This window comes from Podarcis bocagei, assembly GCF_964188305.1.
Source record: "Podarcis bocagei genome assembly, chromosome: 6".
In the NCBI taxonomy this organism is placed as follows: Eukaryota; Metazoa; Chordata; class Lepidosauria; order Squamata; family Lacertidae; genus Podarcis; species Podarcis bocagei.
The window spans coordinates 32,315,310-32,333,531 of NC_138130.1; the positions used below are offsets into that span (position 1 = coordinate 32,315,310).

General features: G+C 42.1%; 1 protein-coding gene across 5 annotated transcripts in view; it reads left to right on the forward strand.

The window, feature by feature from the left end:
* CRACDL (CRACD like) overlaps positions 1-18,222 on the forward strand; it is a 57,936-nt gene that overhangs the window by 29,205 nt on the left and 10,509 nt on the right. For 4 of the 5 annotated variants that reach the window (XM_081199278.1, XM_081199276.1, XM_081199274.1 and 1 more), the window contains exons 4-9: positions 738-873; positions 1,615-1,776; positions 2,462-2,530; positions 6,312-6,539; positions 8,461-10,105; positions 17,433-17,632. In XM_081199278.1, coding sequence (XP_081055404.1) covers positions 738-873; positions 1,615-1,776; positions 2,462-2,530; positions 6,312-6,539; positions 8,461-10,105; positions 17,433-17,632 — 2,440 coding nt within the window. The remainder of the gene's footprint in view (positions 1-737; positions 874-1,614; positions 1,777-2,461; positions 2,531-6,311; positions 6,540-8,460; positions 10,106-17,432; positions 17,633-18,222) is intronic. The other variant, XM_081199277.1, reaches the window with a different exon arrangement.

Genomic DNA, 18,222 nt, shown 5'->3' on the forward strand with positions numbered 1-18,222 from the left:
TGAATGGGCTTGGCTGTAGGAAGGAAGGAAGTGATGGTGGAGAAGGGCCATAGCTCATTGCTAGAGAGCACCTGCTTTGAGTGCAAAAGGTCCCAGGTGGTGCTGGGAGAGACATCTTCCTGGAATGCTATAGAGAGCTGCTGCCGGTCAGTGTTGACTATACTGAACTAGATGGACCAATGGCCTGACTTGGTATAAGGTGGTTTCCTGTGTACCTAACTTCTAAGGAAGGATGGCAATGTGTGCCCTGTGTCTCAAGCACAAGAAGGCTTGACAATATGGTACCTATACAATGAACTCTAGTAGGGAAATTGCTTTCTGAAATAGCTGCAAGCCATAATTGGAGATTTGCACCCAGAATCCCTTTCAGTGCCGCAAGATAGACTGGATTTCAAATCTGGGTTCTCCTGTTGTTTTACAGGCATTCGCAGTGAATGAATGCAGAGTTATTCTCCAGTACTTTTGCTCCTCAAGGTCCTAGGTCACACCTCTTGGGTTTGTCCCACTGCATTTGCATCCCTTTCCAGCTGGTTTTCGAAAGGAATTGGCTGTCCCTATATGATTGTGGGATATACTTGCAGCTGGGCAGTTTTTCTTTGGCTGCTCCTCTTAGGCTGTTTGTTAACACTGCTACTCAATTTAACATATGGAATATGCTTCATTTTTTAAAAAGCTGTTTTATGAAGGCCAAACATTGACACACATGCATTTTTCGTTTGTGTTCTGTATTCTCCTAGGATGCACGAAGGTATTATGGGAAGCAGAGCCTTGTCGCATGAGAGCATTTTCATTCCTGAGACTGCACAAGAACCAACTAGACCAATCCGAGTATTTTCTCAGGAAAATGTTTCCGATCGGATTAGGGCTTTGCAGGTAATGTGAAATGTATACAATAATGTTGACTCTCTTCTCTCTCTCTCTCTCTCTCTCTCTCTCCCTCCCCCCCCCCGCCTCCCACCATTAGTTGTAACTGTAACTCAGGATTTGCTTCCGTATGATAGTAACATACTGTACATTTAAATTAAATATTCTCAATAGAAATCAAGGATGGGAAACCTTTTCCCCCTCAAGGACAACATTCCTTTGGGAGTGGTTGGGGCCATCCTCTTTTCTCTCTCCCCTGCCCCATATTTCCCCGTAATAATATCCTGCACAGAGTTCACATCATAAAATGGGAGTAGAACAACTTAACCTACATTCAAAAATCCGCATTACTGCAATACCATTATCAGACAAACCTAATTATTTGGTTGACTTAATAAAGGTATTTCCCTACTGTAGGTTTTTGAATATTTCTTATTCACAACTACCTTTTGCCACTTCTTGATTTTTATTCGAACAAACAAACAAAACATCAAGCTAAAAGTAATAATAAAAAAACAGTCACAAGAGTTTATGACCTTTTGCTTTTTTAAAAAAACAACACACCCCTATGTTAGTGATTTGCTATGTCTAGGGGAAAGCAGGGCACTGCGATTATGAGAACTTCTGGCTGGCTCATTTCTTCCATACAAGCAGATGCCTGTTCATGTGGACAAAAATAAGTATTGCCTGATCCAGCCATTCAGTAAAGGAGAAAATACATTGAAACATGCTTGAAATTTGTCCTTGTAGTTGAAACTCCAACAGAATTGGAAATTAAGGGCCTCGTCACCATTTGGAACATCTTCAAAAAGAGTAGATGATACTGGGATGAGTTCAGAAGATGATGGATTACCTAGAAGTCCACCAGAAACGTCTTTACTACAGGAAATGTTAAATTCCAGTACAGCAAAGGTAGGATAAGTCAAGCATGCCATTTTCAGAATATTATTTTGAACGCGGTCATTTGTTTCATTTTGCCTTTCTGGTTGAAATTACCTTGCAATAACCTGCACACTGCCGTCATCCTGATAGAAGAAGTATTTGTAACAAAGATAGATAACCAAGATAACAAAGACAGATAACCAAGTGTTTGGAAACATTACAAAGCACCTGGTATTGTCAAGGGCAAGTTATTTTGAAGAGGGGGGAAAAAGTGCATGCATAGACTTGAATGGAAGCACCAGAAGGTTTAAACAATATAATGAGTATTTTGGGGATATCTTTATTTATTGCAACATATTCTTCTAGAAATGTTTTGGTCTTTTTTTTTTTTTACTGCAACAGTGGCAGAGGAATTGCAAAAATTATCAAGAAAGAAAGATTTTGACTGATCTCAGCCTGTCTCTTCCCCTCCCCACCCTCGTAGAAGCATACTAATGCCATCACCTTTCCCTAAAAATGAAAACACAAAACACCTCCCACCATCTTTATATTTTTCAGGATTCCTACTAATTCTTAACATAGATTCTCTTCTTGCAACTTATATTTTCTCTAGTCCGTTTTGTGGTTTGTAAAGCATGTAACCTGTGTGTGTCTCTCAGTGTCTCATCTCCTTTTGTCATCTATCACTGAATCTTTTCCTCATTCCACCCCACAGTTCTCTGACTCGCACAAGCATCTTAGCTCTTTGAGTTTAGCTGGAACAGGCAGTGAAGAAGAAGAACAGGTAACAATAATGATTGGCGTTTAATTGTGCATGTGTGTTTTTATGTATCCAAAGCAACTGTTGGGTTCCTGAATCTCTGTAGCAAGGTTGCTATCCTTTAAGGGCTAATGGGCACACTGAAATGTTCAGAAAGTGCCCAGGGCACCCGCCACAAAATGGCTGCCTTGGTGGCGTGGCATAATACAAAATGGCTACCACACCTTTAAGAACAGAAAAACAGGTGATTCTGCAGAATGATGTGAACATGCTCCCCCATCAGTGAGTGGAAAATGTACATATACCAGCCACTTCTGGACTCACTCACTGTTAAAAGTTATTTGCTTGTCTCCTCAGTTCAGAATGGAAAGGAGGATGGTTGTCAAATCCTGGCATCTGGTGAAATGAGAGCGTGTTTAAGGAGTTGTGTTCAGTCACACATTGTAGATTCTTTAGATACCTTTTGTGGGTGCCATTGAAAATACCGGCAGGCACATGGAGTAGGGGGTTGAATCATTCTTCTCTAAAAGGTATTAATGAAGGATATTCATTTACCTTATGCATAGCAGTTTCAGCAACTGCATTATAGATACTGGAAAGTTAATTTACGTTTCATTGATTTTCATACTTTTGGTTTTCAAGCACCATTGAATTCAGCCTCCAGGAAGAGATGGAATCGGGCAGGAAGTTGATCAGATACTACTTTTCGGTACAAAAGCAAGTCAATGCAGGGGAGTCTTAGGCTCTCGGACACCCTCCTGCTGACTTGTCTTCAAATTTTACATTTGAACAGATCTAAACAGCAGTTAAGCAGCGTGCACAAGGTCATGTGTTTGGTTGTGCAGAACAAGAGTCCCCTTATTCCTTTCTTAACTGTTCAGGTGCTGTTCTTAGATACATCCACACATTTCAAGCACATTTAACACACAACTAAACACATGGCTTCTTCCCCCAAATAATCCTGGGAACTGTACTTTGTCAAGGGTGCTGGGAATGGTAGTTCTGTGAGGGGTGAACTACAGTTCCTATAATTCTTTGGGAAAAGCCATGTGTTCTAAATGTATGGTGTGGTTGTAACCCTAGTTTGGGATAATAATAATAATAATAATAATAATAATAATAATAATAATAATAATTAATAATTTATTATTTTTTATACCCCATCTGGTTGAGTCTCCCCAGCCACTCAAGTATTAAAAACAATACAGCGTTAAATATTAAAAACTTCCCTGAAGAGGGCTGCCTTCAGATGTCTTTTAAAGATAGGATAGCTACTTATTTCCTTCACATCTGAAGGGAGGGTGTTCCACAGGGTGGGCGCCACTACTGATCCAAACTGATCCATTGCTGATTATGACTGTTGGTTTTTGTGCCTGGGAGACTTGAATTTTCATCAGTCCCTCATCCAGCCCAACATGAGCAGGGATAATTGGAGCCAATGTTCCCACCCACAAACCTGCGATCTTTGAGTAGGAGTTGATAGGTGCCCTTCAATCAGCAAAGCACATAGGCAGCAGATTGAAGAGCATTTTAGCAGTCCCTTGAAGAGTTCCATTTACTCACTGAGCTGAGGAAGAGCCAGAGACATCAAGGCACAGGAGAGCTGGAGGGGAAGAGTGCAAAGTAGTGAGAGGTGTGTTTTTTCCCTGGAGACGAGGAAAAAAGGAAATTAAAACACATCAAGAAAAGGTCGTTTAGAAATTAAGTTATTTTAAAGTGGCTTCCGAGGATAACACTTAGTAGCATTCTCCCTCGCTGCTCCATATTCATCCTGAAGAGCATTGGTCCAGGATGCTACGTTTGCGAATCTGAACTTCAAACCTGCTTTAACCGTAGGGCAGTAAACAAGCCATTTGTGCTAGTTTGCAAATAGAGGCATTGCAAAAGAGAATGAGCTTCACAGAGACATAACTGTGGATATTTTCACCCATGCAAGAGAAGTGCATATCGAACGTACATCACTCTGCAGGCCAAGTTTCTGTAACCCCTCCAATGTAGCTATTTTCAGTAGGGGTTGTTTACCCAATAATCAGTGAGAATTTGCCATGATATGAAATACTGAGTGTTGCATATGCTTATATGAGTCAACCCACCGGCAGAAGATAAGACTAGAGCAGTTGAAATGATAAGTAGGTGCTGATTGGAAAGTGGCCCAGAAATGCATTAGTTCCTCCTGCTTTTGAGGCCTGGTGGCTCGTCTTGACTGCTTCCTTCTCCCTAATTTTCACAGTACCTCAGTGCTTTAGAATCTCTTGCAGAGCATGTTGTATGTGTATGAAATGTGCTTATATATAATAGAACATGCATCTCTCTTCGTCTGGGCATGATTATGCACAATAAGACAACCTTGAGATGTTTCTAAAGGTTCCAAAGGGAATACAAAACGTAAAAGACGGAAATGTTTGACAGCTTATAGGTGCTGAGTTGTAAGCTGAAAGTGTGCTCTAACGATTCCAGTTCTAGACTCTTCTGTACTGCTGGAAGAGACCTGAAAGTCCTGAGTGGAAAAAAGAATAAAACTAACATGCAGCCGACATTGTATCCCTCTGTTATGCTGCAAGGAGAAAGGAGAGAATAAAGTTTACGAAACCAGAGATGCGCATGAGTAAAGAAAGGCCATCCTGTATTTTATCTTTTGCAAACAGAAAATAATTTGAAATTAGTCCATAAGGGAGGGAGGAATACTGTGCCTCTCATCTCTGATGCTGCTTTTCCTAAAAGGAGACATTGGTTTTAATAATAAAAATAATTTATTATTTGTACCCCTCCCATCTGACTGGCTTGCCCCAGCCACTCTGTGTGGCTTCCAGCATATATAAAAACATAGTAAAACATTAAACCTTAAGCTTGAGGGGGTCGCATAACTACATCATGTAATTTAAAACATTTCTCATCTTCAAAGAATCCTAGGAACTTTCGTTAACATCTCATAGAGCTACAATTCCCAGCACCCTTTACAATTCCTAGGATTCTCGGGGGCAGAGGAATGTGCTTTAAGGGGATGTTGTGTACAGAGCCTTAGCTTTATAGAGGCATTTTTTTCTGTATAATAGACTTCAGTGTAGGAAAAGTGGAACCAAATACAGAATAATACATTGTGGAATGCTCCAATTCCGTTCCAACTCCAGTTTTCTTTCATTTTTTTCGCCGTCTTCACCTGAAAATCACTTTGCATTTTGTGCCCACTGAGCACAATCAAATCTTGTCCTCCTTGGGATTCCTCCCCTGAGTGATTTTGCACTTGATAAATCTCCTCCTTGTTTGGATGGTGCCACTCAAGCCGCAACTTGGCTTTTTAGCATATAGGATCGCATGGTCTGAAGGGACTTGATGACAACTTTGCTGAAGCTAAGCAAGTCTGGGTCTCTTTAGTCCCAAGATCGAAGACTTTGGGAGCCCTATGTGTGCTTCCATGGAAGAAAGGCTGGATATTAATTCAATAGGCAGCAATTCAGAAGCACTGGGGATGGAACTTGGAGCAGAAGCTGGAGTCTCAGTATAAGCGCTCTTCATTTTTGTTGTTGACTGAAATGAAATGACGGTAGTATTGATACTGCCTCTATCTATCTCCATACTGCGTTATGGTCCCAGCAGTGTTTGCAGCCTTATGTATTCATTGCTGTTTACATCATTTTCCTATGTGCTACAGTATGCTAGAGAGTGATTCCAACACTGATTAAATGTGTATTTAAAAATTCCTTAGAAACTTTCAAGTTTTATTGTATGTTTAAATTGTCCTCTTTTAAAAAAATAAAATCTGACTCTTCCCCTCCCTCTCTTCTGTCATTTTGGGCTTCTCCTTTAGGTCACACCAAGTCCTTTGAGATCCTCTTCTGTGGAAAGCCAGCTATTCCCCAGGCAGCCAAGTGCTAAAATTATATCTCTGCAGACATCTGACTGCAATCTCTCTCCTCCTGCTGATTTCGATACTCCAGCCGAGTTTTCTTCTTGCTTGGATAATTCAGCTGCTAAGCACAAGCTTTTAGTGAAACCACGGAACCAAAGATCCAGTAGAACAAGACGACCTGCTTCGGTAATAAACCAAAAAAAGAGAGATACATTAAAAAACCATTTAAAAACATATGTTCTTTGTCCCCATTGCTATGCTTCCTTATCAGTTGTGCTGTGTGAGACCTGCATGTGTGCATATTTAATTCCCCAGAGAACAAGGGACAACAGGATAGTAGAACCAGTTTTAGCAGCAATAACAAAGGAAGTGGAGAGAATAATCAAAGGGATCCACTTTTAAAAGTTGCCTTTCCTCTTATTGACTCTTCGTGAGTCCAGAATTATTTATTGTAGCTGGAAATTACACCTATTGCGTCACTTTTTTAAAAAAGAGTGAATGCTGGCATTCATTCTAAATGTGGAACACACACATTTCCTGCCTTGGCAGCAGTTACTTCAAGAATGTAGTGAATGTGTGAAGCCACTTACACCACACTTACGATGTAACCAAGGTTCTACATTGAAGGGCAAGAGCCCTACACATATAGAGCAGGCTTCCTGCTACAAACATGCTCCTGGCCCTGCTGTTACCTGCACACAGGTGTAAATCACATGAAGAGGAGCTTCTGAATAGGGCTAGACATAACAAATTGAAAACTAGTTTAATTCCCCCCCCCCCCCTTATTATTTTCTACTGTGACATCTCTGATATCTCTTCATATGTCAAGATGTCCACCGGTATTTTTGGGTCCTTTTCTTTCACTATAATTTCTGGCATGGGAGCCGCTGTAGTGCGGATTCTTCTGATCCTACTTGGGTCACGATTAGAAGTTTCAGGATTGTGTGTGGGAGGAGCTCACTTCATAGCCCCTCCCCTTGCCAGCATTGGTCCAGTTTCTAGGAGATAGTGGCCAGACACCATGATGTACCCCAGCAGGTAGGACTCTGTGGTTAAATGTGTTCCTTTTACAGCTCAGCCCTATACCTATCAACTTGGAAGTATGGTACAATGCAAGGCTGCCTCCTCTGTAATTCTCCCCCCCCCCCGCCCCAGGGTGGAGTAAAGGTAAATTGTAAAAAATAAGTGTGTTTCTCTCTGCTCCATTAGGCTTTCAGTATAGTTGTTAGGTCTTTAAATATCAGATATTTTAGTTTGCTTGGGAGTCTTCTGCCATTTGCACTGAAATGCATCCATCTGCCCTCCTTTTTAAGTGTTACTTTGTATGTGCGTATTCCCACACCCATTTTCCCTTGAGGGTTTTTGGTGATTGCTTTTCATGGCCAGTTTGGTTTGAGAAAAATAGTAGCAGCCAGTGGCTAAAAAGCTATTGTACCTCTAGAATGCAAAGTCTTGCTTTTAAACCATCCACATCCAAACTGTCAGTTAGCACAGTTGGCTGTGGTTAAACAGATGGATAAATACTAGAACTACAGGAAGATGCGTAATCTGTGTATTTTGTCAACATCATCCTGTGAAGATTTATATCAAAAACTTCTCACATAAAAATAAATATCTTACGATCTTTCAGGAAGCTTTTTTTCCTATTTTGAAAGAGAAAATAAAGATCAAGTGTAAAAGGGGGAGAGAGAGATTGTCACAGCTTATAAAAAAAGCCAGCTGAAATTGCAGTTTCATTGATGTTTTTTTCTTATTTAACAGCAGCACAAATAAAACCATTCGAGGAAAAGGAAAATCATTATTAAGAACTATGAAATGATGAAACTTAAGTTCATGTATACATGTTTTCATTACTTTTGCTTGCCCCATGTATTTAGTTGTTATAGCTCACTATAGGCCCTTTTCCTCCTATCGCATAATGATTTTTAATGTATAGTAATAAAAGAAAATTGATGTATAGTACACTTAAAAACACTGCAGGGAGTTGTCCTCTTTTTGGGTGAGCACTTGAGGGAACATTAATGATTCTGCCATCTTGAGCAGGTAAATAAAATAAAGTTGTGATATGCTGAACATATGATAAAAATCTTCCATTTCTCACTTGTAGAGGAACCTGTCAGAATTTCAGAATGACTTGAGCTGCACACCTGAAGAAGACAAAAATGAAAGGAATGAGATGCTAGCTGAACTAACCTGTGAAGGTGATAATTCCAACCATAAGAAGCCAACAAAGAGCTCAGATTTAGCAAATTCAGTGTACTCCCAGCAACTTGAAATGTCAAAAGATCTTCAGCATAATTTGAGTCACCAAAATGAAAAAACCCGCACTCTGCACACCACTTCTGAATCACATATGCTTCTCTGTGAAAATAAGCCAGAGGGCTGCCAAAATGCACAAGAAATATCACACACCGTATTGTCATTGTTTCTTCAGAAGAAAGAAGATACAGCTACCCTAAATCTTATTGCAAACCAAGAATCACAAAGGGAAAGAGAGCACTCTGAAACACTAAAGATTTCCTCTTGCAGTTTATTAAATAGCACATCACTTAATATTTTAAATCAGGAAAATAAACAGACTTATGGTGTGCAATCTAAATATGGCATGCTGTCTGATAAGAATGTCTCAACCAAAGATGATGTGATCCCAACGCTAGGTGGAAGAGAAAAAAATACATTCAAAGATGCCAAGGCGCTTTTGGAAGACATTTCTAACAAGGGAACGATAAATGCATCTCCTTCACTGCCTAACACCATCAGTCCTTTATCAAAAAATTCACCCCACGTCACAGATTTACCATATTCTGAGAGCAATAGTATTTCCCAAACTTCTTGCACGGTCCCATCACCACAAACAGACCAACCTCCTCCTTCGAACCTAGAAAAAGTAAAACCAATTCAGGTGCTATCTGTATCCGATAAAGAAAACAGTCACCCAGCAATGCCTGCTATGTTGATTTTAGGAGGGAAAGAATCCAGTGATCAAAGCACTGCAAGAAAATTCTCTGTCTCGTCAGCTTGGGGAAGGTCAAGGACTAGTAGCTTGAACATGAAGGACACTTTAGCGTATGAAAATCTACCAGCCATGCAGATCTTGCAGGCTAAAATGAAAAACTCTTCAAGAAACGAGAAGGTAAAAGAGGATACAGAGGTTAACTCCTGCCAAGAGAGAAAAGGCTGCACTAGCAAGTGGGCCTCCTCATCAGAGTTGGAATCAGAAACCGCTGGGAGATCATCAGACAGAGTAGAAGCTAGTCCACAGCCCCAGGTCATGGCTTCAAAACCAGTGCTGAGTAACTTTTCCACTGCTCTTCCACAGCAATCAAGTACTGCAGAGTCAAGTTGTGAAGAAAAAAATCCCTTCCAAGTCAAGCTTAGATCCACATCTTTATCACTGAAATATAGAAACAGCTCTTTGCAGGAATCAAAGGAGGCTAAAAGATACAGTGCGGAGTTTAATGTGGAAAAAGAGGGACTACCTTTGACATCCCTAAAAAGCGAAAAAGCAGAGGCTAAAAAAACAAGTGATGTAAATGCCACTAGCTTTTTAACTGAAAGCCTCAAAGCTAAATCAAAGGCCTCTGAACAGGGTAGCACAAAACCTCCATTGCCAAGGAAACCTATTTTGCAACACTACTTTATTGCTGGCACTAGCACAAACATAGAAAAGCAGGAAAAGGTAACCAAATATCCTGAGTTGAAAAATGAAGGCAAAGATTTGGAGACGAAACCAAGCCCACCCGAAGTGTGTGGTAAGAATACTCTTTCTTGAGATTTTTGTGTGCCTAAAGAAGGGGGTGGGACTGGATCACTGTGTTTGCCCAAAATGGTCTCAGGCCAATTTCAGAGGCTTGCCAGGCCTGATTAGGACCCCAGGTCAGAAGTTTCACACCTCTGCCCTGAATATATTTAAACTGCAATATCTTTTTAAAAAATTACTGCAAAATCACTTTTACAGCAACAAAACAAACCGTAAAGTAACCATACATTTTTTTACAGCGTGCCAGAAAAGGATAAATCTCCTACAGCTCCATTAGCAGTCTGCAAAGCTCAGTAGCTTGTGTTTTATACTGTTATCATTAATACATGCATTAGTATGTACACTGTGTTGTTTGTTATGTTTCTGTGTTGTAAACTGCCCTATGGGCTTTTCACAAAGGGAGGTACATAAATTTCTTATCTACCTGTTTTGGTGGGGAGAGACCTGACCAGACTAAGCAAAGCCCCAATGCGCCTCCAGCTCACAAGGAGACTTCCCCCGGAGCCGAAAGGCGACATCCTGTACAGGCTCAAGAGAGGGTTTCCTTGTGTGTCGGATGTGCAGCAGGGCTTTGCTGACGCTCTTCAGCCTCCCAGCTAACAGCTGACGTGTTTTGTAAAGCTGTGCCTCAGCTGAGCAAGCCCCCAGAGCGGGCGCAGTTGGGCTCTGGGATGGGTCTTCTGAGGGAGGTGTATCCTGGCACCTTTTTCTCTAGGGAAAAAAAGCACTGATTTCACTTGTGAGAAAAATGGAGCAGCCGATGTCTGATATAGGTATGCCAGTACAGTGGTACCTCGGGTTAAGTACTTAATTCGTTCCGGAGGTCCGTACTTAACCTGAAACTGTTCTTAACCTGAAGCACCACTTTAGCTAATGGGGCCTCCTGCTGCCGCTGCGCTGCCGGAGCATGATTTCTGTTCTCATCCTGAAGCAAAGTTCTTAACCTGAAGCACTATTTCTGGGTTAGTGGAGTCTGTAACCTGAAGCGTATGTAACCTGAGGTACCACTGTACTCCAGTTTTTCTGTTTATTATTTTTATAACCTTGAGACTAACTAGCAGGTTTCTTGTTTATATAGCTCCATTAATTTGCATCATATTTTACAAGGTGGAGTTGGACAAATGGGAGAGAACAGATGGAGAACAGGCATGCAGGAGGGAGACACTTGGGTAGCCAGGGATTAACGTGGATTAATGTTGCCCCAGCAAGGAACAAGCTGAAACAGAGCCTTTGATTTGCAATTGTAAGCTGTCTTGTAAATGAACAAGTAATTATTATTTTTTATTTTTTACCTCAAGGTTAACTCCACAGGGTCTTATAACTGCAGTGTGTGCTGCATTGTGACCGTATATTTTGTAGTGCTTGGGCATTACCTGTAGGCCACGTTGGGCAAAAGATTCCTGCTTTGCAGCGGGTTGGATTAGATGACATTTGTGGTCCCTTCCAACTCTTCCAATTCTATAACGTTTAGCACATATATGCTGCTTTAGTGGTGCAAATGGGTCATAAATATGTCTTTAACTCCGGTGCCTCTTTACTTGAGTGACAGTGCTGGAAATGGATAGACTTCACATGCAATAGAACGGATTAATCCGTTTTGCATTCCTTTCTATGGGAAAGTGTGCCTTGGTTTTGGAACGCTTTGGTTTTGGAATGGAATTTCCAGAACAGATTAAGTTTGAGAACCAAGGTATTTATTCGTTTACTTGTTTGCTATCATTGCTCTCTCTCTCTTTCATTTCTGCTTCTAATACACACACACACACACACACACACCAGCCTAATCTGCAACACTCCGTGTCCACCTCTGTCTTAAACCAAATCCAACTTCATGCATGAAAACTGCAGGATATATAGACGTGTTTTCCAAACCAGACTTTCCGCAACCTTTGGAGAAGATACATTTCTCCCTGTTGTGTTGGTGGAGAGAATGGTACCTACATTGCCTGAGACAGCCCCAGTAGAGCCTGGCTTGACAGTGATGCCACTTGAATGGGAAGTTCTGGGGAATGGTTCAGGAGCAAATGTCAACCAGGTGCAAATTGGAGTGGCGACTGCACCTTATTTTTGTTATTATTCTTAAAATTTATATACCGCCCTATACCCACAGGTCTCAGGGATAAAATCACAATATAAAAACAAAAAATGCATCATCAAAATAAAAACAAGAACAACCCAATAACCCCACCCAAATTATCAGAGAGGGAAAACAGCATTTTAAATACACAGTATTTGTAATAAAAAAGATAAAAATAAGTACCCATCAAGTATCATCAAGGAGTAGATCAAAAGATCAATTTAACTGTATTTCAAACCAAAACATTGGTGTCCCCCCCCCCTAGTTGTAACCATTCATAGAAGCTCTTTGATCCAGTGGAGGCTTCCGTGAAGGGGCACCTGGCGATTAATAGGGACCCGATCCAGGAGAAGGACCAGTTCAAGTTCCACCTTTCCCCACCCACACAATCTTTGTGTGCAGCTCCCCAACCATCTTGTGTGTTTTGGACTGTTTTAAGGAACCAGGAATTTTTCCCAGACCTTTGACTTTTCGTTTCAGAAGATTTGGAATATTGGCTACCCCGTAGCGAAATGATTGTCTGGAATGAAGGTTTGCAGAGTAGCTCTGCCACAGCTGACCAGACACAGAGCCAAGAACAAGAACAAGAATGTGACTGGCTGTTGATGTTCACATCCGGGTAGCTAATGGCATTATGAGCAACGCCATTGGATTGGATTACTCAGCACAAAGCTAGTAAGGTCGGCTAGCTTGTGCTACTATCAGCAGTCAATACAGGCTGACAATAACATCACATTCTAGTGAGTGCCTGCATGGGAGAATACATAAACACCATTCTGATACTAGTCTCTTTATTTTTCACTCCTTCCTAATTTTTAACATTAGATTTGCCTTGTCGTCTGCTTGGATTGCAATGAGACTTCATTCGTCCTAGGACAGGGGTCTGCAACCCGCGGCTCTGGAGCCGCATGTGGCTCTTTTACATCTTTGCTGCGGCTCCGGGGCAGATACTAGCGAGGGGAGGAGGCGCATTGTGCACCCCGACACTCCTCACTGTGGTGGGCGCTGTACTGGCTGTGACGTCGCATGGGGGCGGTGCGTGCGTTAGTCACACACCGTCCCGATGTCACCTTCCCGCCCGCTCTCAGATCGTGGCTCCAGAGATATATTTGTTTTAAATGTCGCAATGGTTTTGCGACTCCCAGTTGTTGTTTTTTCTTTGGAAATGGGTCCAAGTGGCTCTTTTTGTCTTAAAGGTTGCAGACCCCTGTCCTAGGAAAATTGTTCTTGCACAGTCTGCTCTGAACTTTCTACCGCTCAGGAAGCGGGGGAAACTGTGACTGAAAATAACCCTATCCAAATTTATTTAGCAACATGACATTTAGTAGCTCATCTGTATAAGTGAAATGCAGATGATGTAAACAATGGCATCATTTTTACAGCTTCTCCCTCTCAAAGCATTTGCATCCATTCCAATAATTGGATGGTCCCCCCCCCCTTTCTTTTTTAAAAAATGTCCTTGGAATACTGCCACACGGCTTGTTTTAAAACTGAAGATTCATAGATGTGTAGAACAGAATATTTTTCAAAATCCAGGTATAATATTTAAAAAGGAACCTAATGAATACTAGCTGAAGAAATATATAATAAGAATGATAGCAGCCTCTCCAAATGTGTTTCTTTCTGTCAGTCTCTCTCTTTGGGAGGAAATGTACCAATGATGTAAAGCAGAAAATCCCCACATGATAAAAAATAATAATACCAAGCTAGATCAACACATTGCTGCTTGCTAATGATATCCCAAAATCTTCTGCTTGAGGTGAGCTGCTCTATCCTGCCTAATGGAAGGTGAATTCTGATTTATTGTGTGCAGATCTTTTGTTAGTAATCCCAGAACAAAACAGACCATTTATTCAGTTTACTGCTTCTCTTTGTAGCAGTAATGGACAGAAGCAGCAATCAGACTATGAAAAGAGTTGGCTTCAGGACTCTGGGTCCCACCCTGATTTATGACATCCTCAGTGTTTTGTGTTGCCAGAGTGAGTCATAAATGCTCTCTTGACTGCCACATGAATGGTTCTTATTTTTCAGCCATTCAAGGTGATCTAACATCAGGCCTACGAATAGATAACAAGCAGTTATTCTGAGTGCAGCCATTCCTGTCTGTGGTATGTGTGGCTCTCAGGCTTCTCAGAAGGCCAAACAATATTAGGTTCAAACTACCTGAGATGGTGGGACGCGGGTGGTGCTGTGGGTTAAACCACAGAGCCTAGGACTTGCCAATCAGAAGGTCGGCGGTTTGAATCGCCGTGACGGGGTGAGCTCCCGTTGCTCGGTACCTGCTCCTGCCAACCTAGCAGTTTGAAAGCACGTCAAAGTGCAAGTAGATAAATGGGTACCGCTCCAGCGGGAAGGTAAACGGCGTTTCCGTGCGCTGCTCTGGTTCGCCAGAAGCGACTTAGTCATGCTGGCCACATGACCCGGAAGCTGTACGCCGGCTCCCTCGGCCAATAAAGCGAGATGAGCGCCGCAACCCCAGAGTTGGCCACGACTGGACCTAATGGTCAGGGGTCCCTTTACCTTTTACCTGAGATGACAAGGTATGCTTGTGTGTTTAAACCAGGAGCTGCCTACATTGCATACAAATGTTTATTTCATTCTTCTGGTTGTTGTTGTTTTGCACTGGACATTCCAGCATTCTTCCTGTTGGTGGTCTTGTTTCTGCCTTGAATTCCTTCAATGTTAGGCTCATCCACACTTGTCCTTGTCCCATGCCTAGAAGGCACACAGGTCTGAGCAATTTCCCACTTGCCCTGTGCTTTCTAGGCATGGATCCAAGCAGTTTTGCCTTCATTGCGCTTCTTTCCCCAGGAAAACCTGCTCTTTAACGCTAAATCACAAGAAACTGCAATCGGCCAAAAACTCCATTGCTGTATGATCCTGCTGAGTGCTAAATATCGGGTTTCCCCTGGGGAACGCAGCAGGCCAAACACAGGTGTGGACAAGCTCTTCATCCCAAATGCTGCTGCTCATTTGCTGTTTTCTGTTTGTCATTCCAATGATAAATACTCCCTTCTCCTAACTGACTTTCCCTCTCTTCCCAACCTTCGCTTTAAGCTTCTTGTACTCACTTTCAAATGTCGCAGTGTTTTTGGTCCTTAATATTTGTTCTCTTTTCTTTCTCGGTATGTTCCTCCCTGGATCCTTCAGACTACAGGTGCCAATTCTAGCCTAAGATTAGCCCCTTTCTCAACCTCTCCTCTCCCCTCCCTTTCCCCACTCCTCTCCAACCCCATTTGCCTCTGTTTTTCCCTTTCTGCTCTTGGTCACTTGAGTACCACCTCCTTGATATTTGAGGCTGCAATGCTTGACAAACCTACCTAGGAGAAAGGACAGTTAAACTCAGTGGGACTGACTTCTGAGTAGACATGTACAGGGTTGCACTGTGAACTCTCTGGCTCTATTTGTACATCCTAGCCCCTGTTTAGATCGCATCAGTTTACCCCTTCTTCCTTTTTTAACTTTCCTTCCCATTCTTCTCTAAAGTGCCTCATCTTTGCATATTTCACATATTATATAATCTGCCCTGCACCTAGAGTTCCACAGAGAGGGCCCAACAAACATTTTAAAACCACAATATATAAAATCAAGTCGAAACAAATCGTTAATCATTGTGGCAGCAGCGGAGAAATAAAAATACAGCCAACAGATAAAATCATTAGAGTTCGCCTTGTCCTTCCCCAGTGACCTGCGCAGAGAGGTCCATCTTCACCTACCTTAGAAAAGACAGTTTATGTTGGAGACTGATGTACCTCAGAGCTGGGGTCATTCCATAAACGTGGAGCCAGGGCAATTGTAAGCCTGCATGCAAGGACTGCATTTTGTTTTGCTTTGTCTTTATATGCATAGTTTTAAGTTTGGACCGCACTCTATTTTTAATTATTGTACACAGTGCTATTTTTCTAGAAAAAGAGGTGCCGAAACTCACTGTGAACGCCTCCCTTGTTCTCTTATAATGGCAATGGTGCCCACCTGAGAGGGGCCAGAACTCAGTTCCAAAAAAAGGGGGGTAAAGAAGCTGCTGTGATTGTACAGCACCCAGCATATCTAACCACTTTGTTACTAATAAGTAATAGGTGTATGCACATCTACACTAACGGTAACTTCAGAAGTCGCCGAAGAGCAGTTGGTGGTCATAAACCAGGCTTCCTCAAACTCGGCCCTCCAAATGTTTTTGGCCTACAACTCCCATGATCCCTAGCTAGCAGGACCAGTGGTCAGGGATGATGGGATTTGTAATCTCAAAACATCTGGAGGGCCAAGTTTGAGGAAGCCTGGCATCAACAAATGAAGCAAATACTGTGTAAAGAAGAGGTGGCTGTTGTAAGCATTATTGTAGATGTATTGTGGGCAGGACAAGCATGGAAGGAAGCATCCATGGCTCTTGTGTTGATCTAAAAAGCCCCAGACAGCTTGGGTCTTGGATACCTTAAGGACTGCCTGAGGCTTTATAATCCCCATTCAGTCACTAAGATTGTCCAAAGGAGTGCTTGTTGTTCACTACCAGCATGTCACTGAACCTCCATAAAGTGATTTGTGGAGTAGTGTGCAGGATAACAGTTCTGCACTAGCTTGCACTCCTTCTGACTGTACAGTGGTGCCCCGCAAGACGAATGCCTCGCAAGACGAAAAACTCGCTAGACGAAAGGGTTTCGCGGTTTTTGAGCTGCTTCGCAAGACGAATTTCCCTATGGGCTTGCTTCGCAAGACGAAAACGTCTTGCGTTTTTTGCAAGTTTGTTTCCTTTTTCTTAACACCCTTAATACAGTTGAGACTTGACTTCGAGGAGCAACTCATAGAACGCGGTGTGGTAGCCTTTTTTGAGGTTTTTGGTGATGTTTGAAGCTTTTCCAAAACTTTTCCGACACCGTGCTCCGCAAGACAAAAAATTCACTAGACGAAAAAACTCGCGGAACGAATTAATTTCGTCTTGCGAGGCACCACTGTATATAACATGGGCTTCATGTAACCCAGGCATCTATAGTCACGCCATATCCATTCCTCTATCAGAGTCTGCAGGAGAGAAGCAGGACAAAGGTCAAGTTCAGAAATCCGAAGCTGACAATATTACAGTTTTAGAGCAGTTTTCTGGGGTGTGTATTTGTAGAGGTTTCTCCCTAGTGGCTGGCCATCTCTTCGGTTCACAAGCTTTGCTTTCTTTAACACTAAGACCGACTTTCCTTCTCCAGTAACAACAGACTGAGTTTTCCTCTCCAATACCTTTCTTCCCAAATTATCTCAGCAGAGAAAAGTGTGCCTTCTCCTGTGATTGCTGCAGCAGACACTGCAAGAGGAACTGAAAGCCAGACAGTGCCAGCCTGGATTACCATAGCAAAACAAAAGCAGAGGGTCATGGAGCAAGAGCTTAGCAAAGAAGAGAAACTGGTGGCTGCGGATAAGGCAGACGCAGAAAAACAAATACAAGAGAAGGAGCGAATGGAGGTAATACAGGTCATCCCTGCTTGTGACCTGCATTTGACATTGCATTGGGGCTCTTTGCTTTAACCTGCTTCTGCAAAGTATCTTGTAATCAGTTAAGGTTGGCAGGTGTTCACCAACTTTGCTTCATTCAGATGTGTTTTAAGACAAGAATTGCATGCAAACGTTCAGCAAGTGTAAAAGCGGGTAGATAACTTAAGTTCTGAGCTACACGGGGCTGTTTGTGTTGGAATTCACAAAGAATGAATTCCTCAAGCACCCTTAGACTTTGTTCTCCTTTCCCCACACCCACACACTTTTTTGTATTTTTAAGTAAGATATGTGTGTGGTGGAGTTTTAATTCTGTAAAGGGCAAGTGCTCACCTGATGCACCTTTTTTTCTTCTATAGCAAATATCCCAAAGACATTTGAGCCCTTTTTGTAATCAACCATATTCTTCCTTTTGCAAAGGTGGAGCTCACCTTTTGCAACAGTGGAGCTCCTATCTCCGATGGGAGCTTTTTTTTTTTTAGGAGGAGGAAAACCTTTCCCATGTTGCAGCGTTTCCTTCAGCCTTCCGTTTCTTTATACAATTAAAACAACCAGGAAGAGCT